This window comes from Lygodium microphyllum, chromosome 12 (assembly GCF_053477565.2).
Source record: "Lygodium microphyllum isolate KBCC chromosome 12, Lygodium_microphyllum_v1.1.10, whole genome shotgun sequence".
Lineage (NCBI taxonomy): Eukaryota > Viridiplantae > Streptophyta > Polypodiopsida > Schizaeales > Lygodiaceae > Lygodium > Lygodium microphyllum.
Genome location: NC_141146.1, coordinates 39394475 through 39420818, shown reverse-complemented (window position 1 = coordinate 39420818; position 26344 = coordinate 39394475). Strand labels below are relative to the sequence as shown.

The 26344-nt window shown below is 36.8% G+C and overlaps 1 protein-coding gene across 1 annotated transcript; it reads right to left on the bottom strand.

Annotated features, from left to right (window-relative positions):
• Window positions 1-233: 233 nt before the first annotated feature.
• On the bottom strand, window positions 234-25351 carry LOC148027661 (L-gulonolactone oxidase 2-like). The gene is made up of 5 exons (XM_087689357.1): window positions 24944-25351; window positions 24409-24837; window positions 2475-2730; window positions 1846-2004; window positions 234-1298 (listed from the first exon to the last, which is right to left on the bottom strand). Exons 1-5 carry the CDS (start codon window positions 25232-25234, stop codon window positions 526-528), a joined length of 1908 nt encoding a protein of 635 aa, XP_087545483.1. The 5' UTR covers window positions 25235-25351; the 3' UTR covers window positions 234-525.
• Window positions 25352-26344: the final 993 nt, after the last annotated feature.

Below are 26344 nucleotides of genomic sequence, written 5' to 3'. Positions count from 1 at the left end.
TGATAAGAGATGTAAAATAAACTTGCTTGTGCAATAACCAAGATTTATACACATGTATGCTAGTAGTTGGAAGATGTCTTACCCACTACAATGGATCTCTTCAAGTACCTTATATGCTTTATAAGCTATCCACCATGGAAATGCCAAATGGTGATACTAATAGGAAGGAAAATGTTACCAAACATACTTTAGACTTGGATTTTGACCATGATGGTTGTTGCTCTCTCTCTCTCTCTCCATTGTGTGGTTGCTTGTCATTACATTCAATCTGCTAAAAATATGTCAATGCAACCATTAAAAGTGTAGATGAAAACTAGAAAATTTCGTTAGACAATAGCTCAACTTTTTTGTAAGAATGATTACATGTTTGTAATTGAGGCTATGGTTTGCTATGCTTCAAAGCAAATTATATAAGGTAAGGTCGTAATAGAGATGCTTGTTATTCCATTTACAAAGAAATAAATACACAGCTAGGGTGTTGACGTGGTTCTTAGGATCTCGATTTCAAGCGCCATAGCGAACATCTCACGGATTCATTGTGGTAGAATAGGACATGAGCTTTTGCATAGGATAAGCTTCTTCGGCTAGCATGTTTTCAATAACATTATCCTGCTGATGAATACTCATCGGATCATTAGTTGTACGAGAGTGGCGACATACGCGAGCCTCTGAGAAGATCCTTCCGGGGCGGCAGAAGTAGCCTTTTCGAGGCGCGCAGTGAGAGTCGCGAGAGCAGATGCAGAGGCCTTCGAGGGCGCAGCCGTCATGGTCACTGGAGAGAGGAGCGGGGTCGAGGCCGAGCATGCCGTCGGACCAGGCACTCGAGAAGAGCCCATCGGGATCGAGCTGCCGCTTGACGTGCAGGAAGGCCTCCATGTTAGTGTACTTGCGCCACACTCCTTGGAAGGCCACGGGGCGGTTCTTGCCCCAGTGCGGCCTCCCGCCATGCTTCATGACGGCCATCTGCTCGATCTCCTGCAGCACGTCCTGCTTAAGGGCGGGCGTGCGGGCGTCCCGCGCCCGATAGTAGGTTATGTCGATGCTCACGGCGTCCTCCTGCTCCCCCAGGAAGGCCGACGTCGACTTCTTCACGAAGCGCATGTAGAAGCCGTAGTAGAGGTCCACCCCACACAACCCGCTCGCGTCCATCGCTCGCAGGGCCTTCACGTCTGTCACGAACTCCCGGAAGCGCGACACCCCGATGGATACTGTGGTCTGATGGAAGAACTCCCCCTTCACCCTCACATCCCACGGACACACCCGCAGCTTATCTTCCTTCGGCATCCGTAAGCACGAACCTGCTCATTGATCGATCCATTTTCGCGCAGTATTAATCGTAATTAGTATATCCAAATTTCAAACCCTAAACTTCCAATCTGCAGATAGATGACTTGCAATAATAAGAAGAAAGTAACCCTTATTTCTAACCCAAGGAGTTTTTGACATTTTTCATGTCTGAAAAGTGCTATTTTCCAAAGGAGTTTTGAGATTTTTCATATGGGAAAAGTATTCTTATCCCTTGATCTCTTTCCCATTAGTGTTCGACATTATGAGCTTCACTCAAGAGGCATCACATAGTTAGCTAGGTGCGGATGGGGGTATAGGGCTACCACTCTCCCTTCCCCCAATCGCACCTAGCTAGGTACATGGTCCCTCCATCTCAAAAGTTTATGATGTTGTTATGATTTAGAATGTGGAAATCATAGCGGGACTTTGTCTATAACTTTTGTTATTACTATCTAATCCTTGAACTTTCAATCTACTGTTCGTTGACTTGCAATAATAAAAAAGAAAATATCCCTAATATCTACTAGAGAGTCCTTTAAGTTTCTTATAAACACTGGCCTGATGCTTGTAGACGGTTTTGATACCCCACCACAGGATACCCTTGAAATTTGTGTTCATCATTCTTAAGACCAGTGCCAAGTGCCAAAAGAGTTGCTATTTGCACACCTGCTGCTACACATTTACCCTGTGCATTATTTGTTGCCTCAAATGATTGCTCTGCAAATTATCAATCCATACCAATATTAAAACTTGCTTGCATGTAATTATTATCAATTAATTGTTTTCACACTAGTTCTTAGTTATGTATATTTCCTATCATCAATATATTGTCAACCTTAGGTGGCCATTTAGCAATCATAGATCTCGGGGGGTTCACTATATATATATTCTCTATATAACATGTGTTCATGGCCTATTTATAAATATCCTAATCTGTGAATTTTTCTTGAATAAAACACAATCCTTTTCTATTCAGTCTCTAAGTAACCCCTTTATATGACACCCTTCTGTATGTAAAAAGTGTATAAAAATGCTATTTTAAAAACCCCTTATTTTGAACTCATGTTATATATACATATATTAATGAGTGACCCCCCCCCCCCCCCCCCCCCCCCCCCCCCGAGTCATAGATTCATTTGCATATTATTTCCTTGCATATTTCATAAACACATTAGTATCTAACTCACCTAAACTTCTTATGGCCTCCACTAAAGCTATATGTGTTGGTTGGAATGCAAGGAAATCATTCACACCATCACCCTCTACATCAATAGGTACTCGATCATCAATTTTATAGACAACTTTCCCTTGAGAAGGATGCCATGTGATATCACCAAATTCATGCTCATATCCAAAGGGAAGGGCAATCTCCTCAATGTCTTCATCACTTCGATAATCATTGGTGATAGCACGTTTGAACATGGGTTCCAATTGGAGAGTCACCTAGTTCAATCAATTCAAGAGCATGCATTAGGTTAGAATAAAGAGTAGCTTGAGCCAATACATATAAAGTATTTGACATGTTTTTTTCCCAATGCTTATAAGCATGCAACTATCATGTTGACAAATCTTGGTTCAGTTTTCTCATCCCTCTCTTTCATATATATTTGTCCCTCATGATCATTGTAAATAATAACATATTCCTCATTGACTACCTTCCTACAAGTCTTGAAACTACCCCAAAAAAGTTGTGAGAAATACATATTTTGTTTATTACTATGCTTGCATGAATGCTAGGTAAAATATATCTCAATCTACCAAATGAAGTAACATTGACAAGGCAACCAATTTGCGTAGAAAATGATAATTGTATCTGATCTCTCACATAAAAGTGCATGAAAGAAAATACAATGTACTAAAAGTTCTTACATCCAAACAAGCCATGCACTAAAAATAGATAGTTTAGTTACCCTACTCTTACTTCTAAATGTAGATTCATTGTCTACACTTATACACTAAATGGTTACATGTATGACCACATAATGCCATCGACAATTCAAGGCATGTGCTCATAGACCTCTATCATGACCAATATATGCCTATCTACACTACTTCTAGAAGTAGAAGTCAAGTATTGAAGATGAAAATATAAAAGTAAAACTAAAACTTAGATCATAACTTTATAATATGAGAATATGAGATCCTTAGAGAACTACATTGATATCCATATTGTTTAAAATGGGAATTTTGGCTTTTCTCTCATAGTATTGTTATGGGTGACATACATCCATACATATGTACATATATATGTGAATAGTTAGACATGTGTTTTCTTGGTGAGGAGACAAGTATGAAGCCAAAATATAAGATATTCAATAGCCATCGATTTAGTCTTTTGTTAAGGATTCAATATGACCACCCATGATGTATTTAATAATATTTTTCTTGAAACTCATCTCCTATTTATATGAAATTGGAGGGCTTACCTTATTAATTTCTTAAAGTATATAAGAAACCCAATATTAAAAGGTTTGTAGTGTTATTTAAAGGATTAAGAAGCCCAAATACTAGCCTAGGACCCCCTCTATGGATTCTTCTACATGTTTCCTATTTATGAAAAAACTATTGAATATCTTTCTCTAGTTATGTGAACCTTTTAGAGTTTATTAAGCTACATGTTTCCTATTTATGAAAAAACTATTGAATATCTTTCTCTAGTTATGTGAACCTTTTAGAGTTTATTAAGCACTATTTGGAGGAGAAAGTAGAAACTAAACTATGAAACCTAGTTTACAACTATTTGAAGTATTAACAAACTCAAATGCTAGCCAAGTATCCCTTCTACATGCTCTTATGCGTGTTTCCTCTTTGCCAAACACCACTAATTACGAATATTTTTTTGTTACTATAGAGCCTCTAGAATAAATTTTCTCCATATATTTAAGAAAGAGTAATATAGAGCATCTCCACTAACGTGTTCTAAACACACCTCCCAACATCTGGAACAACACACTTTATCACAACTTAAAAAGAAAACACAAGCTCCAATAAGATTATGGGCCCACAAATTTTTACAATCCTCCACAAACCTATGTGATATATAGATTGCAAGCCCAATAGGTGCTCAAAAGTATAAAAGATGCATCAATAATCCTCTATTGAGATTTATAACAACCACTAAGCCTAAATTTTCATTGAAATTTCTATTTTTCCTTGATAGTTTATATACAATGATCAAGAATTTCATCTAAAACTTTGCACACATTAAGAGGCGACTTATCATTTGTAAGTCCATATTAAATGTCAACCTTAAAAACTTTAAGAACCAAACATGACTATGAACCTCAATATGAACTATGAATTTGTTCCAAGTACCATTTATAAGAACCTACGATGAATTGTCTCACCTATGAGATAGGCTCCATAATCAGCATTAGTTTCTCTATAAGTACCATGTGATGCTACACATTGACTATGAGTTGTATCAAATTTAATCACTAAAAAAACATAGGGCATCCCAATGCTACGTGTTTGGTGGAGTACAAAAAACATTAACAGTGATAGTATTAGCTTTGAAATAGTTGTCAAAATATTATTCACCATGTTCATCGATGTATCCATTGCTATGTATTGACATATATATTTGCACATATTTTGATGCATATTTTGACACTGTTTAAAAGAATACCAACATGAACACATACCAATAGATATTTCAAAGCATATTCTAACATGATAAAATATGTAGATGGAGAAAACTTTCCCTTTCTTTGCTTATTCTGAACACAAATTCCACTTTAAATAACTCATGAATAAGGTAAGATCAATCATCTTTCTCCATCGTTGGAGATGGTTCTCTTATTCTTTTTTTCTCCTAAGTCTTGTTATGGGAAGAGCTTGAGAGAGAGAGAGAGAGAGAGAGAGAGAGGGGGGGGGGGGAAGAGGCAAAAATGAGATTCTTAAAAAACATAAAGAAACCAAAACTAGGATTTTTACATGGAATTCATGAGTGCATCTAAGATAAACTCAGATGAAATTGCCCAAACCATCAAAACGTTTTTTTATGTATAATCTAAAATCTAGACCACCCTAGTCTCTTCTCTTGACAGCAAACCCTTGTTGAGCATTGAGTAAACTAAATTGACATTCATATGTATGTACATGGATAACCTAGAAGCAGATCCAATTCTCAAGCACCTATTGGCATTGAAATTCATTCATATATTGAAAACCTACACATAGATTTATTTTTCAAGCACTTGTTGGAACTATGCATCTTTAAGAGGGGTAAGAAGTCCATAAAACTTAATTGTAACCTAGTCAGTAGGCACATGGTTCGTAGTTTCATGGAAGCATCAATGGTACAATTAGAATTTTTTAGGAATTTGACTAATGATATAGTAACAATACTAGTGGCAAAAGAATGAAAAAATAATGAAATTTACTTAGATAAGGTGAAAAAGCAAAAGGGAAACCCAACTTAGACTACTACATAATGAAGGTATAGCTAGCACTTCAACAAACATAATCTCAAACCTTATATGAAGATAGATTAGAAACAATGAATCTTAAATGATGTTAGCACTAGGCTCTTCTAAAAAGGAGCAATCCAAATTTCATTTCTTTACAAAGCAACTACACATGTGTAGATTAACCTTGAACCAAATCATCTAGTAAACCCATGATAAAAGATGAGAGGATGGTCAAGGAAGTGTAAATAAAACATAATAGCTAAGATACCTTTGATTAGCATCATGGTGCATCTTGGCTCATGTAACAAAAAGAATTGTAGGACTAGATGTAAATATTATGAACTTGTTTAGAGGTTATGTTCTATCTTGTATGAGGTTTCTTTAGAGAAGGATATCTAATTCAAGAGGAAGCACAATTATACAAGAGGTTTGTAGATTTTGTGAGTGTAAAATAAATAGATTAGATTTTGGCTAGTTTATGGTTGTACAATATTTGGTGCTTCTAATTGATAGTTCATCCATGCTAGCAATTATAGTCTCTTCTAGTTCATATTTTGATTAAGTATTGTGAGAAGCATTTAGTTGTTTAATCTACTACCTTTTCCCATATAGGTCACATATTACCCTTTGTGAACTATAGCTTTTATAATGACTACTTTGCATAATAGCATCTAACCATATACTATTTAACATAGCTAATTAGATATTTGGATTTATTTATTCTCATATGTAATATTGGTTTGAAATCGGAAATGATACAAACATTTGATTACACTATTCTAGTCTAGTATAAAATATTTTCTTCTTTATAAACAAAGAAAATTTGTAGAAACTATGTATTTTCATTTCAAAAGTTTGTGCATACTTATCTTTCACTCTTATCATCTATAAAAGCTCAATAGAGATGAAAGACATCTCTAGTCTTATGGGGTCATTGATATGTAAACACTATATTAGGGAATTTGGGAATTCTCATATAGTTTGGTAATTCCCAATGCAATTAATATTTGGCCGCATGATCAAATCTTGTCCCCTTACTTGAAAGTGGAGTCTACCCTATTTACTATATAGGTTGTCTTTCCAAGTCCCACTTTGAAGCATGGTTTAAGATACATGGCCAAAACTTTACCCCTTATTTGAAAGTGAGACTTGAGAGACTTTTAAATTCTATAATGTGGTGTTTTTATGTAAATGTATTACATTGAGTTTCAATACAAGTATGTTTGGATCTCCTCTTTACTATTTTTACATCCAAAGGTTTGCCATTTCATGGGGGTATTCACAATTTTGTTAGAAAGAAATATGTATTATCCATGGTTGATACAAAGGATCTACATTTATTAAAATCTATCTCGACTTTAGTTACTTGGGCTTTGTGTACACTTCTCTTTATTGTTAGGGTAATTGGGTGGAAACAAAAAAATTTGTGATATCTTGAAGTTCTTAGCTTTGGGGTCTTCCTTTCTTCTTTCATGAGGTGATACATATATGAGCTTGGTAAGAAAGGGTAAATGCTCTCCTATATTGATGAGGTTGGCTTCATAAAAGAAGCAAGATATTTTAAGCAGTCCATAATGAAGGGTTTTATCAAAGCCCAAGGTAGTTACTATCACCCATACTAGGTTCATTCAAACCCTATATCTTTTGAGGTAATAATACTAAACTTTGTGATGTATAAATTTTCCTTTTCATGGTACATTATTTGTACCTAAACTTTTCCATGGAAAGAATATGTATTGGTCTCAAAAATGTTCTCTTGAAAATTTGTATCTAAAGATATATTTTGGCTTTGGCAATTTCACAAATCCATGATAAAGTAGAAAACATTAATTTCTTGTCATAGTAGTAAGTGCCCACTTTTTAAACCTTTTTTTTTTATAACAAGCCTATTTTCCAACAAATTTTAAGCATAATTTAGCAAATGTCACCAATAACGCAAGTAATATAACTATTAGAAAAGAATTTGTCATATCATATGGTGCATCATGGTCAAGTATGATTAAGATTTAACAAACTCCTCCTCTGAAATTTTGTAGGTATACTACTTGACAGATACACATTCTACCAACTCTTTGAACATCATCAGTTCATGTATTGAGTCTCAAAACTATGATAGAATCTCATGTTGAGTTGAGATCACAAGATTGAATGCCATTGTACATGTTCATTGCACCTAAAACAAATTTACAATAGGTGATGGTTGGCCATGAGTTATAGATAGGCAAGGCTTGCTCCCACACTCTAACCCTTGCTAGTTGAGTGTTAAAAAAATTCTTTCTTGCATCGAAGACTTTAAAATTTTCTAAATTAATAACATATATATATGGAATATTAATGTCATCATACTTAACTAACCAATCAAGGATTGAACAACATTGTGTGACATGAAAATCTCAAGGATTCCTATTCATGAAACATTATCTTTTTAAATCTCTTTGGCCATATCTATTCTGTATGGATAAGCCTTTAGTGGGAATTTATGTTTTCCTTGACCCTCCAATAATATTGTATAGACAAAAGTTCATTGGATAGACCTTCATTCTCTATTTCCATGCTTGACCATTGAATGCCTTGATCTTGTGACCTTGAGGTAAAAGTTTAAATAATAACATATGGAGGAGAACCTCAACTTTAGAATTGGAGAGTTCCATGATTTGACTAGGCTCTTGGATCAATCTCATAATTAGATTAAGGAAGATAGAGATAACATAGATGTATATAAATATTACGTGATATCACGAAAAAACTAATAAGTCAATAGCTGAGTATACTAGATAGCAAGATAAAATAAGAGAAACTTGATGAAATTCTATCATGGTTAGAGGTTTTAGTATGCAATTATTAGTGAAAGAGATACCTCAGTAATAAAGTGTGCCCATGCTCGAAGTAGTAAAAAGTATGTATCTCATAAGACATATTGCAAGAAGAAAATCATTATGAATCAAAGCTTTTAAAAAACTTATCCAAGGACCTAATTTTTTAGGAATTTGTAAGTTTAGAAATATGACAAAAAAGGCATCTACTTCACCAATAGAATCACACAAACTTGGGAGATTTTTGTCCAATTATTACCATTCTTTCATACAAACTTTGACTTTTCATAGAACCTATAGTGAATGGTCTACTTGTAATAATACACTCTCACATAACATAGATGCCAAATTAAGTAGTATTTCCCTCAACGTGGTCAAAATTTCTAACTATAACTGTCTATCATAGAGAAATTTCTAGTTTCTATTATGTGCATTTACATAAATGACATATTTGTAGATGATATTCTAAATATTTGGTGCTTAAATTCAAGAACTAAAATGTGTACTAAACGAAGACCCTTATATCTCCTCTTGTACATCAAGGGGTACTAGGGTGTGTTTGATAGGGGTAACTTCTAAAATGTGGTTGCCCCAAGGGTTGCATTATTATACACATTAACAATGAGAGAAATTCAACAACTAAAGTTCGCATTGATCCTCTATTGATAAGGTAGCTTATTATAACCAAATGTGACTTTTGATTACTTTATGTCATCATTGGTGATAATTGCAAACCCACAACTTTAAATGATTGTGATCCTAAATGTTAAGCTTCAGCATAGCTCATTGATGATACTTGAAAGGTCACAACTTGATGATTATGATATTAGCAACTTAGAACATCTCGTTGGAACCAAAAATACATTTTATTCAATTTGAAATTCTATGAAATCCATCTTTATATAGACCCATGGATTTCTTGACCATTAAATTGTAGTGCTAATTAGTTGTCACTACCTTACATGCTTTTGATGCTAAGGGTGACCCTTACAATTAGAATTGGAGTGCTAACCTACTATCCCTGGATTGCGTGTTTAATGTGACAAGCATGATCCTTAAAATGGTATTATTCTCATTAATACACCATATCATAATGGCAAATTTTCACCTCCAAGTATGAACCTAGGAACTTACACTCTGGTGATCTCTAGATATCTAGGTAAGGTGCATTAAATAATTGACATATAAAGAAGCATGTGAACACCTAGAGCACTTGTGAATTATGTACTTCCAAAGGGGATAAGATGCAAGATCTGGTGACTCCACAAACAAAATTCAAAGTGGCAACACAACTTATGTGCTAAGTGGTTCTAAATGGAAATAAGGTATGCAAATACATGCTTTGATTTAGTGTGAGGCCTATTTCAAGCCTTTTCATGGTAGACCTCCAAGCACAATGGAGGTTGCCAATTTCTTTAAAATTGAAGGGACTATCAACCAAATATACTATGGTAAAAAAGGTTTTTGCAAGGTTGTTGTTCTAATCAAGAGGCAAAGGTTTTTGGAAGGTTGCTGTTCTAATCAGGAGAAGGACAACCAAGGAAATGTTAGAGCAATGTGTCTTTCTTTGGTATAGATTATGTAATTGAAACTTGTTGAAATTAGTAAAGATTGCATAAGAAAAGATTTCCCTATATGGGTGGAGATACTAGAGCTACCTGCCTATATTTGGAATTTACTACTACACATTGCAATAGGGATTGGAAGTCCTTTGTACATCCCCTTGCTTGTGAACCTATTCAAGAATAAGATTATCTTACTATGGGACACAAGTAAGGAGCCATCAAAGAGATTGATGAATGATATCCCTTGCATTGGTGAACTATGTTTTAGGTTAGTATGGAACAAATTTGTAGGGGCATGTTTGTGGAGACATTATTATCAACATTGTCTAGAGAAAACTCAAAAGAACAAAGTAATAGAGTTGAGGTAGGTAAAGCAAAATGGAAAATGTTGTTGGTAGCAACCAAGGAAAGAAAGAACAGACAAAACATCAAAACAAAAGCTACAAACAAAGGTTGGCCAATAGGTAAGAACTCTAGGAATAAAAGCAAGATGCAAATGGTCCTAGATAGCATCGTGATCAAGTTGTCACAAGTATACAATTTTTCAAGTACATTCTCGAGAGACCTAAAGCTACTAGGGGGAGAGAAATTTTCATTTTCCAACCTCAAATACATTCCAATTGAATGATTGGAAAAGGAGTGACCAAGCACAGAAAACGAACTACAAATTCTACCTACATATGATAGGGCTAAGATTTATAAATTATGGTGCAAAAAGTCATGGATGATTTCTTGCCCATGCAAGGTCTAAAAAGATGGAGATAGAATTATTCTCTAGTTTAGAGATTGAGGTGCTATGGAGGGAAGTGATGAATGGTTTGACAAAGAAATTGCTCCACACCTAGTTGATAATAATGGCACATGAATAAACTAAGCTTGCCACATACCAATGCTAAAGGTATACATAGAGAGGCTTAGAGGAGATTGTTTTGAGAATGCATTTATTCTCATTAGTTAGACATAGTATTACTTCAAGAATGCAAATTGCATAAGAAAAGTGACACCTCATTCACTTTTAGAGATTATTCAAGGCTAAATAGGGTTGTATTATTGCTATAATAATAATAATAATAAATAAGGGTCAACTTCAATGCAAGAAATGGAAGCATATTTCAAGTAGCACTTGACTAGAATGGGTAGGAGATCAATGTAGTGAGTGTGTATAGGTTCAATGATGTAGGCAAAGGAAGGAGCTATGGAATGAGGTGAGGGGGCTCAATGCAAACAATTCCCTCATAGGAGAGGACTTTAATATGGTCATAAATGAAGAAGATTCATGCACTCTTTCCTCGAAATCACAAGGTGATGAATTAGAAGCATCGAAAAAATTCACAAATGCATTAGGGCGAACTAGCATATGTGAACACCTCTCAATAATGAACCCTTCTCTAAGTTACAATTTCTTGAACCATGTAGGGTATTAGGAAAGGTTGGGTTGGTGGTCAACATTTAATGGAGAATCTTGGCTTCCCTTAGCCACTCATGTTAATGTGGATTATGATTGTTTATAATCAGTTTTCCAATAGTTATCTTAATTATGTGCTCTTTTAAGATAAAAAAGATGGAAGTTAGGAACAATCATTTTTGGCTTGCATGAAACACGACAAACAAATATAATTGAAGGTTCATGTAAAAGGCTACAAGAAGACATTCAAAAGGTATTGGTGACCCCCTTGGCATAATTTTGCATCCTAAGGATACCAATTCATAAGACTTCAAGGAATCTTTCTTTAGTGATAAAGAAAGGAAGAAGCTTCTATGGGCTAAGAAAATCAATAGCTAGTTGCATAGAGTCCTAGCTAGTTGCATAGAGTCCTAGAGACATGGGGCTAAATGATGAAGAATGAAATTACAACACAATACTATGGAGGTAAGACAAGTTAGCCTATAGAGGGAAATTGAAGAAATCATGCTACTATTCAATAAAAGAGACACTTGACCCCATTTGTAAAGCTCTAGATTTCATAAAAGTATTGCAAATGAAGAAATGGAAGGAAAGCTTAGTAGTCTCAAAAAAATACGGATAGTGGGTCACAAATCCACAAGAAATCTATGATGCATGCACTAAATACTATTAAAATGTTTGTGTTACTCACAACATTGCTTAGTAGCTGGTGATTGATATCCTCTTAAAGCAAGTTGATAAGGTGGTCAATAAGGTGGTCAATAAGTTTTAGTAGATAAGGTCTTTAGAATGCATTGAAAGGACATGGGAAAGGAAATCTCCAAGTATTAATGGTTGGATAGGATAATCCTTTTAATATTTTTGGCCTAATCAAGATGCACAAATCACAAAACTTGTCAACTCATATTGGAGAAAGGGAGTACTACTAGTATCATGGAATGTGAGCTCAATTTCTTTGCTATCTAGGAAAAAGAAATGCATTAAATAAGGGCATTAGAGGCCTATATCCTTAACAACACCAATAGTAAAGTATTTAGCAAAGCATGGGCTTCCAACAAGCTATATCCCATCTTGCAAAATCACATAAATCAACACCAATATGGACTTATAAGAGGAAATAACAGAGAAATCAAATCTTCAAAAATGTACTTAATGTATTGATGGCTATGGAACACATAAGCAAATCTAGACAAAAAGTTATCTTTTTACAATTTATTATAAAGTCCTTTGATAAAGCAAGGTGGGATTACTTGAGGCAAGTACTACATAAAGTAAGTTTTTTTGAAAATATTGCCAATACTCCATTCATGCTAGGAGAAAGAGAGCATAAGCATCTATCTCAATAAGTGGTAGTGTTTTGGATCCCTTTGTAGTCAAACAAGGGGAGAGAGGGTTGCTACATGAGTTCGTTTCTCTTTACAATAGGAGCACATCCACTTTTTATTTCATGGGTAGGGGAGCCATGTTGATGGAGTCCTTGAAGGAGTTAAAGTGCAAAATAAATAATTTGTTAAGCAAGGTTCTACACATACATAATCTAATGCTAATGTTGAAAGTGAAGAAAAAACATAGAGATGGCAATGAAATTGTTGAAGTGGTATGAATAGGTAATAAGAATTATGATTAATATAATAAAATATTTTTTGATATTGCTATCACAAAGAAAGAGTTGGGATTGAAAGGAAGCATCATCAACAAGGGGAATGTTGACATGTGTTTGGACCACCTAGTGGATACATAAGTGATGAGATATGAAAAAATAGATATTCAACAAAATAAAATTGAAAAATAGCAATACGAATTTAGTAATTTGCTTCATATTAGGCTCAAAAAAGTATCACTTTTCATCATCGCGACAATTAAACTTTATTTACCACTTCTTCTCGGTTTCTTTATTCAGGGAAAGCCATGGAGAATTGGATATTCGGCCCCTATATTTTAGACAAAATCCAAATAGGAGTGGAAGTAGGAAGCTTAATGTGAATCTAGGTCATGAATGTAGCTCTAAAACTCAGGACCAATGTGCTTAAGAAATATTTGAAATTGAAACTGTCATGGGCGTGTGTGCTAGCCAAATTCATAGTTGCACAACCAAAACACGAAGTTTTGTCTTACTTAGGGCATGAATAGCAAGGTACTAATCACTAATTAGGCTCATAAGAAGATTAAGAATTTAGTTTTGTGTGTAGACATTGAGGGAGAATATGTGCACTTCTGGCTTTACCACAAATGGGATGAATATACTCATTAAGGGGTGTGATCATGAAAGGGAAACCACCTAGCCAAATCAGAAGTGGGCTAGGGAACCTTTAACACACATGAATAGAGGCAATAATGGTGATGATATCCAAGGATAAAGAGAGGAGAATGCATACTACATTATGAGGTGAATAAAGGAATATACTAATTTTAAGAGTCACAATAATATCACAATCCAAAATGGTGGAAAGGATAAGCATATATAAGAGGGGTAATGGTGGTGATGATGTAGGAAGAGAAAGAGGACAAGGGGATGGATAGAATAATAGTATAGTAGAGTTTGGGGTAGTGGAATAGAAAGGATTGTAATAATGGAGTGATGGAGGATATGAGAGGATGAGGGTAAGGGTAGAAGAGGGTGAGGGTATGATGAATTGGGGTCAAGGAGGGTGATGGAGTTGGGAGATTGGTGGGGGAGTGAGGGAGAGGGAGATAGTATGTGTAATGGATTTAAAAAGGAGTATTGTGGAGTTAAGAGAAATGGGGGAAGATGAAGGAGAGGAAGAGAATAGAGGTATTGAAGACCGTGGTAGAGTGGAGTACCTGTGTCGTCCCCTTGATAGCTAAAAGGGGTCCCCTTTTACAGGCACTTAGCTAGATTATATTATTTGCTAATACCAATTAATCAAGTTTAAACTTGATTGATTAGAGCTCTAAATTGGATGATGCTCAAAGCATAGAAGGTAGTGCATGGAGTCTCCCTTCATAATGCATTTCATTATCTTGTGTGCATAAATCTTCAGAGTTAAGCTTCCCAAAGAAAATAATAAGAAAAGTAAAGGTAAACTATAAAGGTTAGGAAATGAGCCCACCTCCAAATCCACCTAAGCCCAATGCTATAATTATTCCAGATGAATATTCCCAAAGAAGATTACTTCTAAAAAGAAATTTCCTAAGGAAAAAGCGAATCACTCTTATTTGATAGGAATGTGCAAGCCTTTACAAGCACTAGGCTCCACATAAGGCTTAAGCTTCATACCCCAAAGCTATATACACCTTATATGACTTTAAGAGGAGGTTTATACGAAAAGAATAAAAGGTTGTGAAATGCACCCATCAATATCATAAAGGTTGAATGGGATATTCACTAAACATGGGCTTTCAAAACTCCAATAGTAGACATGTAACCACCATAGGCTAATAACTTTATCCTTTAAAAAATTAAAAATGAAAACCTTAAAGGCTTTTTGGCTATCACATCACCATCTACACAGCCATCACTATTGTTGTGATCATCCTCCTACATGTTTAAAAGGCACTTATGATCATGGAAAGGGAGAGATATAAGAGTGAATTAGTTAAAGAGAGAAAAGCTAAGAATTGAAGTGGCTGAAATACATCAAGAGGGGAGTTAGGAAAGGCTATATAAGCCTTAGCCATTGAGACTTATTATTACACAATATATTGGGGTCTCTTTCTCAATGATTATGCCTTGATTTTCACACCCCTCACCAACTTGCTAAAGAAACAGGCTTACATTGTGTGGACCCCAATTGGGTAATCTAGCTTTGAAAGACCCTAGCAAAGTTTAGTAAGACCCTCCATTTTGAAGATTCATAGGCTAAATCAAGGGTTTGAGGCTAGGACAGATGCATCTCACATTAGGTTGTGCACTTATGCAAGAGTTATATCTAATTTCTTCTTTCTAAAGGAAGTTGAAGATAAATGGAAGAGACTATGAGAGTCATGACTTATAGTTTTTGGTTGTGACCCATGCTCTCAAGTCATGGAGACATTTCTTACTTTATAAAAAATTCACCTTGGTAATAGATTATAAAAGTCTCAAATAGATCTTTACTCAAAAATATCTAAAATAAAAAATTCAAGGTTTATTAAATTTTTATAAGAATAGAACTTTGAGATTAAATATAGGCTAGGTAAGAAAAATACAGCTGTCAATGCTTTTAGTTGCAAGGCATTCCTCAATAATGTCATTTCAAAAGAATCTCTAGGGCAGAATCATTTGCTAGCATAGTATCAATACTAAGTAACCTCATCATGGAAATGGAGAAAATAAAAACTAAAAAGGACCTAAATATCAATAATTAAGCAAGAATCTTCAACATAAGGATCAAGATCCTAACTTGCAACTTACGTTAGTGAGACTTCTTCTTAATAGGACTAAGGAAGAAGATACTTTGGAAAGCTCATGACTTCTCATTTTCAAGGCATCCTAACTATGCTAAGACATTCAATGCAATTAGGAAAAGTTATCACTGGGAAAAGGTTACAGTCGATGTACTTAAGTGTATCACTGAATACCTAAGATACAAAAGGGTGAAAGAAAAGCATGCGAAGATTTTAGGTTAAATTCAACCCCTTGATATTCCTTAGATAAAAGGAAATTTCATCCACATGGATTTCATGGTAGAGTTGCCTTCAGTCTAGGGTGGGTACAAATCTATCACTCTGACTATGGATAAGATAAGAAAGATTTCTTATCTCATTCCTGTGAAGATAAACTACAAAGCTTCAAACATCCCAATGTCATTTGTCAAAGAAATAAGCTTCCAAGAAGATGCTAGAGAAGATGGATAAGCAAGTTAAGGCCATAAGGGATGATATTCAAGTGGCTAAGAATCTCCAAACATCATATGCCAATCTCAGAGTATGAAAGTGGATCTTTAAAGAATGAGAATAATGTTTCTCTATGTTCTCCAAAAGAAGAGTACTATCATTGGGATAATTAAAGAAACTAAGCCAAAAATATATTCAGGATCTTACAAGGTCCTTAAGTGCCTAAGGACCAATGTATACAAGTTGTAAATTTCTGAAGATTTAAAGGTCCACAGTGCTTTTCATGTTAGATCCTTGAACCTCGATCATGTACTAAGTGGTCAATAGATTATAATGCCAAGCCAAGGAGTGCTTGCGCTCCATCCAAAGAGAATACTTGATGTTAAGGAGAGAATCCTTAGAAGTATAACTTAAAGGAATATCTCATCCAATGGAAGGACTACGGATGTACTTATATGACAAGGCTCTATGTAAATAATATTTCCAAATTCTCTCAAGATGAGGACATCTTGATTCTTCTAAGGGGGAGAGGATATAACACCTTAGACTAATAATCTTATCCTTTTTGAGAAATTAAAACAAAAATCATCAAAAGCTATCATCTCATGACATGTGTTGTCATTTTAGTTGTTATCTTTATCACCACCATCAGCATCATCATCATTAGCTATATCTACCATCCTCATGGACATCTGAAAGCCACTCAGAAAGGGAGGGAGATGAGATCAAATTAGTTGAACATAGGAAGCTAAGTGGCTAAAGGCATGTCGAGAGGAGAGCTAGCTAAGGCTATATAACCCTTAGCTATGCTTAGTGTTATATAATATTTTGATCACACACACACACACATAGCGAGAGAGAGAGAGAGAGAGAGAGAGAGAGTGTGTGTGTGTGTGTGTGTGTAGAGAGAAATAGAATGAGAGTGAGAGAGTGAGAAGTTAGAATGAAAAAGAAAGAGAGATAGAGGGAGAAAAGAGTGAGAAGATAGAGGAATAGATAGAGAAATAAAGTGATTATTATATTGAGAAGATAAATAGAGAGGGAGAGTGAGAGAGAGAGAGAGAGAAGAGGTCTTCTAACTGAGAAGCTTCCACAAAAAATTAAAATGCTTGATTAGGGCAAGTTAAGAAGGGTTGAACGTCAACTATCCTAGTGTGTTAACCTAGATCTCCAACCTAGATTATGACCAATGTCATTTTACAAAGCCAGATTCAAGGCTATACCTTATAAATAGAGATGCTTTGAGGTGCATCACTTCCCTTTGTTTCTTACTCTATTTGAACCAAGTAAGAAAATGGTTTGCATTAATTTGAGAGATGAAAAGAAAGTAGGCGCCTCAAAGGTGACACTAGAAAATATTGATAAAAGATTGTAGCAATAATCTAGGCCTTGCTTCAAGTGAATCCTTATGTTGTTGAGATAGATCTCCCCCTATGAGTTAGGCTCAAGTAGTTTGAGATTACAAATGTTTGATCAATCCAAGGAAATTCTGAATAGAAGCTACATTGATTAGCTTTTGATGGACTACCAAAAATTTATACAATTGGTGTCAAGATTGTGGGAGAGAAGGAAGGAGTCTCACTTGTAGCTTTCTTGCTTACACAATGGGGGAATACACACAAGGGTGGAGGCTAAAAATAGTTTTCCTCTTCTTAGTTGTGTAAGCCAAAAGATCTCTCTTACAAAGAAATAGAAGAACCCTATATATGGGTCTCAAACCAAACTCAACTAACTAAGGTGGCATACTAACTGAGCCACGAACTAGAGTAGATAAGGATAGCTGTCATGTAGCTATTATTCATGGGCGGTGTACCAACCGCGTCTGCAAAACTGACAAGTCGGTGACATAAATACACAACGATCACCCTTGCGTATCACGAGTGGAACTCGATATCTCAACACTCCCCCTCGAGCTCAATCCCAATTTCTGCACACCAAGCAGGTCTCTGAACTTGCGCAGCTTCTCTGCGCCCAATGCCTTCGTGAATATGTTAGCTACCTGATCCTCTGTGCTGACATAAACTAGATCAATAAGACCTAGTAAAACCCTCTCTCGCACATAGTGATAATGCACCTCAATGTGCTTTGTTCTAGCATAATAGACTGGGTTATTTGCCAAGTATATACTACTCATGTTGTCACAATAAATGGCAACTGGTCCATCTGTAGACTGATGCATATCATAAAGTAGCTTATGCAACCAAGCTACCTCACATGCAGCCATTGCTGCACCCCTGTACTCAGCCTCTGTGCTCGACAAGACAACTGTAGGATGTTTCTTGCTGCTCCAAGTGACTGCAGCACTCCCAAAAGAGAACACATATCCACTGGTAGATCGTCTATCAGAAATACTACCAGCCCAATCAGCATTAGTGTATCCATGCAACTGTATCTGAACCTCAGTCTCATAAAATAATCCATACTGCAATGTGGACTTCACATACCTGAGTATGTGTCTAGCCGCATCCAAATGTGGTTTCCTTGGAGCCTGCATAAACTGACTTACCAATCCAACAGCATAGCTCAAATCTGGCCTGGTAATAGTCATATAAATCAAACTTCCTACTATGTGTCTATACATAGTAGGGTCTTCTAGAAGCTCACCTGCATCTATGCTCAGCTTCACATTCTGCTCCAAAGGAACTGAAATAGGCTTACAGCCTGTCATCCCATATTTGGACATCATGTCCAACCCATACTGCCTCTGCAAGAGCTGTATTCCACTTGGTGATCTAATCACCTCAATGCCCAAGAAATAACACAGCTCTCCCAAATCCTTCATCTCAAACTTTTGCTTCAATAGCATTTTCACATGAAATATATTTTCATCACTGTCACCTGTCATAATCAAATCATCAACATAAATGACAAGTAGCATAATACATTTCTCTGTTTTTCTCACATAAAGTGAGAAATCTGCCTTGAAAATCTGAAAGCCAATAGTGAAAAGATACTGTCCTATCTTGTCAGACCATGCTCTAGGTGCTTGCTTCAAGCCATACAAGGCTTTCTTCAACCTGCAAACAAACTCAGGATGAACAGCATGCACATAACCTGGTGGCTGCTCCATATAGACCTCTTCTTGCAAATCACCATGCAAGAATGCATTCTTTACATCCATCTGATGTAAAGATCATCCCTTTGATGCAGCCATAGCAATGACTACTCTTACGGTTGCCATCCTTGCAACTGGACTAAATGTTTCTTCATAGTCAATGCCATATGTTTGTACATACCCCTTGACTACTAATCTTGCCTTGTATCTATTCACAGAACCATCTGCATTGTGCTTCACCTTATAAACCCACTTACAGCCAATTGCATTTTTACCTTTAGGCAAAGATACCAACTCCCATGTAGAGTTTGCTTCCAAGGCATCCATTTTTTAATCCATGGCTTTCTCCCATTTTTCTTTTCCCATGGCTTCCTCAAAAGAAGTGGGTTCTAGTTCCTGTATCACTTTAACCATATATGCATAGTGAATGGTTGTAAATCCATCATATTTCAGCCTATCCACAGGATACCTAGCTCTCGTAGACCTGCGCAATATAGGTTCACTCCTAGGTGCTCTCAAAATATCCCTGGTCTTCCTTACTCCATGTGTAACAATAGAAGGAATACCCAACTCATCATCAATGCTCTGTTCTGAGCCACCGGATTCACCATCTACATAAGAGTGACCTGCATTTACATCAAACATGGGCTAATCTACCTTCTCTTTTCCTTTTCGTGAAACCTGTATACCACTATCTGCATTGTTTTGAGAAGATTCTCCCGATCTCAATCTGCCTGTCCATGGCGAAGAATATGAACCACTGCTAGAGAACACTCTAGGTCCACTAATATTTTGTGACTGCTGTTGTAAATTCTATGCAGCATTACCATTTTGTGCATCTATATCATCAATCACATTTACTGGTTTATACCAGATGCTCATCTCATCAAAAACATCTCTGCTCACTGTAAACTTACGAATAGAATGATTATAGCATCTATACTCTTTTTGCTGCAGAGAGTAACCAATAAAGATGCACTTCTCAGCTTTTGGATCCAACTTGGATCTCAACTCATCTGGCACATGTACATAGGAAATGCAACAAAAAATTTTCAAATGAGAAATATCTGGCTTCCTACCAGTATACCTCTCCTCTGGAGTCATCCCATGTATTGCTGCAGTGGGAGTCCTGTTCATTATATAGACTGCTGTAGCAACTGCTTCAGCCCAGTAAAAATCTGGCAAGTCTTTTTCGTTGAGCATGGTACGAGATACCTCTCCAATATGCTTGTTTTTCCTTTCTACAATTCCATTTTGTTGTGGGGTATGACTGCATGAATATTGCTGCTTTATGCCATGCTCTTGCAAGAACCTTGCAAACTCATTTGAGAGGTACTCACCCCCTCCATCTGACCTTAGGCATTTTATTTGTAGGCTTGTTTCTTTTTCAACCATAGCTTTAAGAGTTTTGAAATACCCAAAAACTTCACTTTTTTTTTTCATAAAATACACCCAAACTTTTCTACTATAGTCATCAATAAAAGTGACAAAATAATGATAGCCTCCAAGAGATGCAGCTTTAGTAGTCCACACATCAAAGTGGATTAATTCCAATGGCTTCTCACTCTCTTGAATATGTCTAGGAAATAGTTTCCTTGCCTGTTTTCCAAACTGACAGGCTTCACATACCTTATACATTTCTGCAACCTTGAATTTGAACAATCCTGCAACAATATTTTGGACCTGCATTGATTTAAGTCAGTGTACATTAACATGACCAATGTGTTTATGCCAGATATCAATATCTACAACTACACCGGTCCCATGTGCAAACATTGCTGCACTTAATTCACGTATGTCTGCATCCAACGTAAACATTCTATCATTCTTCTTTCCTTTTGCTATCAAGTGACCTTTATTTTTCATATCCTCAACAAAGCATCCATGAGGATTAAATCTGACCTACAAGCCCTGCTCAACCATTTGACCAATAAAAACTAGATTCTTAGTGATATTGGGGACATGAAATACATCGGACAGGTATTTCTTTTTCCCATCCTGCATAGACAAAGGAATTTTTTCAATCTGCATAATAGGATGTGCAGTATCATCACCAGTCTCCAAAAATCCTGGTTTTTCCATTTTCCTTGCATCCTCCATCCATTCTGCATAACCTGTCATGTGATTTGATGCACCTGAGTCAACATACCATACATCATTGCTTTTTTTTGCACTTGTCACAGAATTGTTCATGTGTTACACTATAAATAAATGCTCATTTCTCTCATCACCCTGTCTACTAAAAGATGCATAATTCCCTTGTAGTTTTTCATTCATGATGTCATTCTGCTTTTTATAGCAGTCTTTAGCCATATGACCCATTTTACCACAGTAGTAGCATTCAACATTACTGTTTGCATTTTGGTCTCTTTGCCATCCACCACGACCTCTTTGGCTCCCCCTGCCTCTAGAGTTACCACGTCCTCCATAGGACTGGTTTTCTTGAATTTTTTGCATATTCTGATTTCTATCACGGCCTTCATATCGACCTCCTCTACCTCTGCCTCTACCTCTTCCAACATTTGAGTAGAAGACAGCTTCTTTTGAAGTTCCTCTTGAAGAAGATGCACCACCATTTCTCTGCTCCTCAGAAATTAGAAGAGCAATCAACTCCTCAAAATCAGGAAATCTTTCACGGACGAAAATGGATGTTCGGAACTGTGCATAATCCTTTCCTAGACCATTCAAGGTCACTGAGACTAAATCATCTTCCACTGGCGACCCAATGGAAGCAAGTGCATCTGCAATCTTCTTCACATTCATGTGGTAGTCATTGATGCTCATACTTTCTCTTTGCACATTGTGCAACTCTTGCTTGAGCTGCATTTTTCTGGCTTGCATATTTCTACTATACATTTTTGACAAAGTATCCCATGCCTCCTTTAGCGTACTTGCATCTTGAATATGCATAATCATAGAGTCTGAAATGCTAATAGACAGCCAGTACATAACTTTCTTGGCTCTCATGCTATGCTTTAAATGCCTACATTTGCTGTTGATTGAAAACATCAAGAAGAACTGGTTCTTCTTCATTTCCTGCAACAAATTTCCAATATCCTTTTCCCATAAGAAAATTCGTCATTCTAAACTTCCATGCTTGGAAGTTGTTCTTGTCAAGCTTTTCAGTGACAATCTGTGAGAGAGAATCAAACGCCATTACAGAACACTGCAAAAAATTCTGTCACTGCAAAGAACACAGCTTCAGTCTCACAAAGACAAATCTGCAAAACTAACGAAAGTGGTATTTGACCACACAGTTACTTTCTAGTGACGATTTTGCATCAACAGGCAACAGGGATGATTCTGTAACTCCCAATGTCTTTGCGCACAAGCATACGATGCAATTTCTACAGTAACTTTTCACCGACCTGTAAAACAGTGGCTGCATAGCATAAACTGGGCATTTTCTTGAGTGCGTGTAGAAAACTTTCACCTCCAAAACAGACCTTGAAATGGCCTCAAATAAAAAAAATAGGATCGTAGCATATACTGCCCTCTTGCTTCACCGCGAAGGGCGTCTCAACCTGAGACAATGCACTCTTGCAATTTCCAGTTGTGCTCCCTGCAGAGATCTGCTCCCAAAACAAAAAATGAAAGCAACACTGCTCCTCTTACCAAAACACCGCGAGCTTGGCTTACTTTCTTGAGCTCCTTACCACGAAGGCTCTGATACCATGTCAAGATTGTGGGAGAGAAGGAATGAGTCTCACTTGTAGCTTTCTTGCTTGCACAATGGGGGAATACACATAAGGGTGGAGGCTGAAAATAGTTTTCCTCTTCTTAGTTGTGTAAGCCAAAAGAACTCTCTTACAAAGAAATAGAAGAACCTTATATATGGGTCTCAAACCAAACTCAACTAACTAAGGTGACATACTAACGGAGCCACGAACTAGAGTAGATAAGGATAGCTGTCATACAGCTATTATTCATGGGCGGCGTACTAACCGCGTCTGCAACTGACAAGTCGGTGACATAAATACACAACGGTCACCCTGACGTATTACGAGTGGAGCTCGATATCTCAACAATTGGTAGATAAGCACATAATATGGAAGGCTAAGGGAAAGAACTAGGAAAATTTGCTTAAATAGGAGTATTCAAGATGGAGCATTGGTTGGAGAAATCAAGAAGACTCATCTCTCTTGAAGAACTCCAAAGAAAGGATGTGGTATCTAAATCATTAAAGTTGTCATTGGAAGTAATTAAGTCATATATCTAGGGAGATACAAATATAAGATAAGTGAAAAAACATATGCTATAATGATAAGTTGCAACAAAGCCACTAGCCATAAGGATAAATTTCTTAGATATCTGTAGAGATCAAAGACCCAAACTCCTTTAGCATATAAAGAATGTAGAAGGTGTGGGACATGGACATCAATCAAGAAGAGCTTATTGAGGCTCACCTAGTCTTTACTTATGCCACTCAAATATAAGCTCTTCTCTTGAAGTAGTTATGGGGCACTTTGCATAGGAGAAAAGTTACAAAAAAAAGGAGTCTCAAATAGCAAGAGCATATGTTGATAGTCAAGAATCAGCAATACACATGATATGGGATGGATGGATTGTAGTGCCTCTAAAGGGAAAACATCATAAGAAACCTCAAAAATTGTGATATTAATGTAAGGGGAGAACAATTATTCATCTTATGTATTATTTAGACAAGGAATGAATTGAAGACAACAAGTTTGTAAATAATCCATGTCATAACACTACACTCCATTTGAAAGGCAAGAAATAATAGGATATTTAAGGGGGAAGAACCCAACATCACATAGCATTCAATCATATCGAGGGCCAAGTCTTTTTGGAAAGGTTTCTTGTGCGCTTGGTAGGGTGCAAAGTAGGGCTTTAGTTAAACTTTTGGGTACATTTTGATAAATATGTTACTTTGACCGCCATGAAATTTCTGATTCCTATCATATAGTAATACAACATTATATCGCGACTAAGACCACATTAAACTAGATCTGAATAGTCCTAGAATTTTCTAGCAGAAAGTGAGATTGAAACCCGCGTTATAAGTAACAAACTGTACTAATATTTAATTTCATGAAGGAAATCGTAAGTGGTAGTGTTGCTAACTCTTTCTTACTTGAGAGATGACGCCAAGGACTCCAAGAGAGACTTTGGCAGCGCTAAGGAGTTCGGGGGTGGTGGTGGAGTCGAGGGTGATGACGCTGGCGTAGCCGCGCTTCCTGGAGGCCGGGACGACCAGCGTCATGCGGGTGACGTACTCGTGGACGGCGCTCCCTCTGCCAAAGAAGGAGCTGCCGTGGGCGCCCGTGCTCAGCAGGCCGCCCAGGCTCACCCCCTCCCAGTACGGCGAGTAGGGCAGCGCCAGCCCCACCTCCGCTACCGCATCGATCAGCTGCCGCAGCTCGACGCCGCTATCCGCTGTCACCGCCATCTGCCGGTCGTCGATCACGATGCTCCGGTTGTAGTCGCGCGTGCTGATGACCAGGCCATCGTCCCCGCCCGGGCACACCAGCTTCGGGATACTGTGGGCCCACCGGGACACCACCTTCAGTGGCAGTGGAAGACACAGAGAACCGTCTTTATTAGTTCTTATTAATTGTGGCACATTTTAGATAAGAACTATAAACATCATAAGCTTTCTTTAATCTTACCTTCATCTTCTGCTTCCTTCTCACAGCCTGCGCCACCACTGCCACCAGCTCTTCCTCGGTGGTCGGGTACGCCACGGCGGCCGCCCAGCATGGCTGGCGGTCCGGCCACACCCCATAGCTGCTCGTTATGCTGCAGTTCATCATCATCATATCTTCAGCCCCGCTGCTGTTGCTGCATTGCACTGGTTCCTCTGGGGGTGCAGCACCCACCATTAATATCGTTACCATCATCATCTGCCCTATCAGTACTGCTGTGCAGATAGCTAATGAACATACATTTGATATTCCCATTGCCAGTCAAAGGACTACTTAGATCTACCCTGCATTCCTGCAGCATGGAATTTTACGACATTAACGAAGCGCAGCAACCGAATGCCCCCAGGTCGGTATACTCGCAGATCTCAGTTACCTTCCAGACGCCGTTTAATTATATTAGCAGTAGGGCTTAGAAGCTACGTTGTCAACAACCTTTCGCTTGTCAGCATTATCATTAATGTTATATCTTTTAACGATACAGGCCTTCCAAGTTACCCTATCGTAAATAATGTCTTGCCATCATCATCATCGTACTTATTGCGGTTTTAAAATCCGATGAATGAATATTTGCTCCAAATTGAAAAGTCAAAATCGACATTTCATAATGCCAAGGGGTACGTGCTAAAAGCGACAATTCATAGATACATGAATGATGACAGCCTAACCACACGTGTGACTACTAACGCAATGCAGTTCTCACGAAAAACGTTTTTAGGAACAAATGGAAAAACCCCCTAACCTTTAGATTGTCTCCTATTTTTTTAAGCTAGTCTGTTTTAAAAGACTAATGCTCATGTTGTTCCTTTTTCACAACGCAGCATCCAATCGTAACCCTTTTTCTTAAGAAATTCATAACTTTGACCTTTAAAAATATCATATAAAAACATCACATAATTAATTCAAAGATGTATTTTTTATATGATATGTAGTATTTTGGCCTTACAATGGATTGGGGACCTTATTGTCTAAAACTAAGATGCTAAAAATATTAAATAATATAAAGTTATATATATATGATTATATGCAATAGGTAACATGATGCTTATGTTACATAACACAAAATTTGGAAAAAGGAAAAAACATAACTAAGTGTTAATATTGGTACATATACAAAAGTCTCTCTCTCTCTCTCTCTCTCTCTTTATATATATATATATATATATATATATATATATATATGTATATGTATAAGTACATAGCAAAACCATAGATAAGAAGACAAGCAATATGAACATAGAATTATACATTGATATATAAAATGCCTTATACAAAAGGAAAAAAAATATTAAAAATATCTCTATATGTGCAAGTAAGCATAGAGAGATGATAACTAATACAATATAGATATTATCTAGCGTCTACCCA

Excerpts from the sequence above, each read along its gene's own strand:
- LOC148027661 (XM_087689357.1), bottom strand. The coding sequence starts at position 25,234 with ATGGGAATATCAAATGTATGTTCATTAGCTATCTGCACAGCAGTACTG. Across the intron at positions 24,838-24,943 it reads GAAGGAAGCAGAAGATGAAG|GTGGTGTCCCGGTGGGCCCA; the intron begins GTAAGATTAAAG and ends CTGCCACTGAAG. Across the intron at positions 1,299-1,845 it reads AAACCGTCTACAAGCATCAG|GTTCGTGCTTACGGATGCCG; the intron begins GCCAGTGTTTAT and ends ATCAATGAGCAG.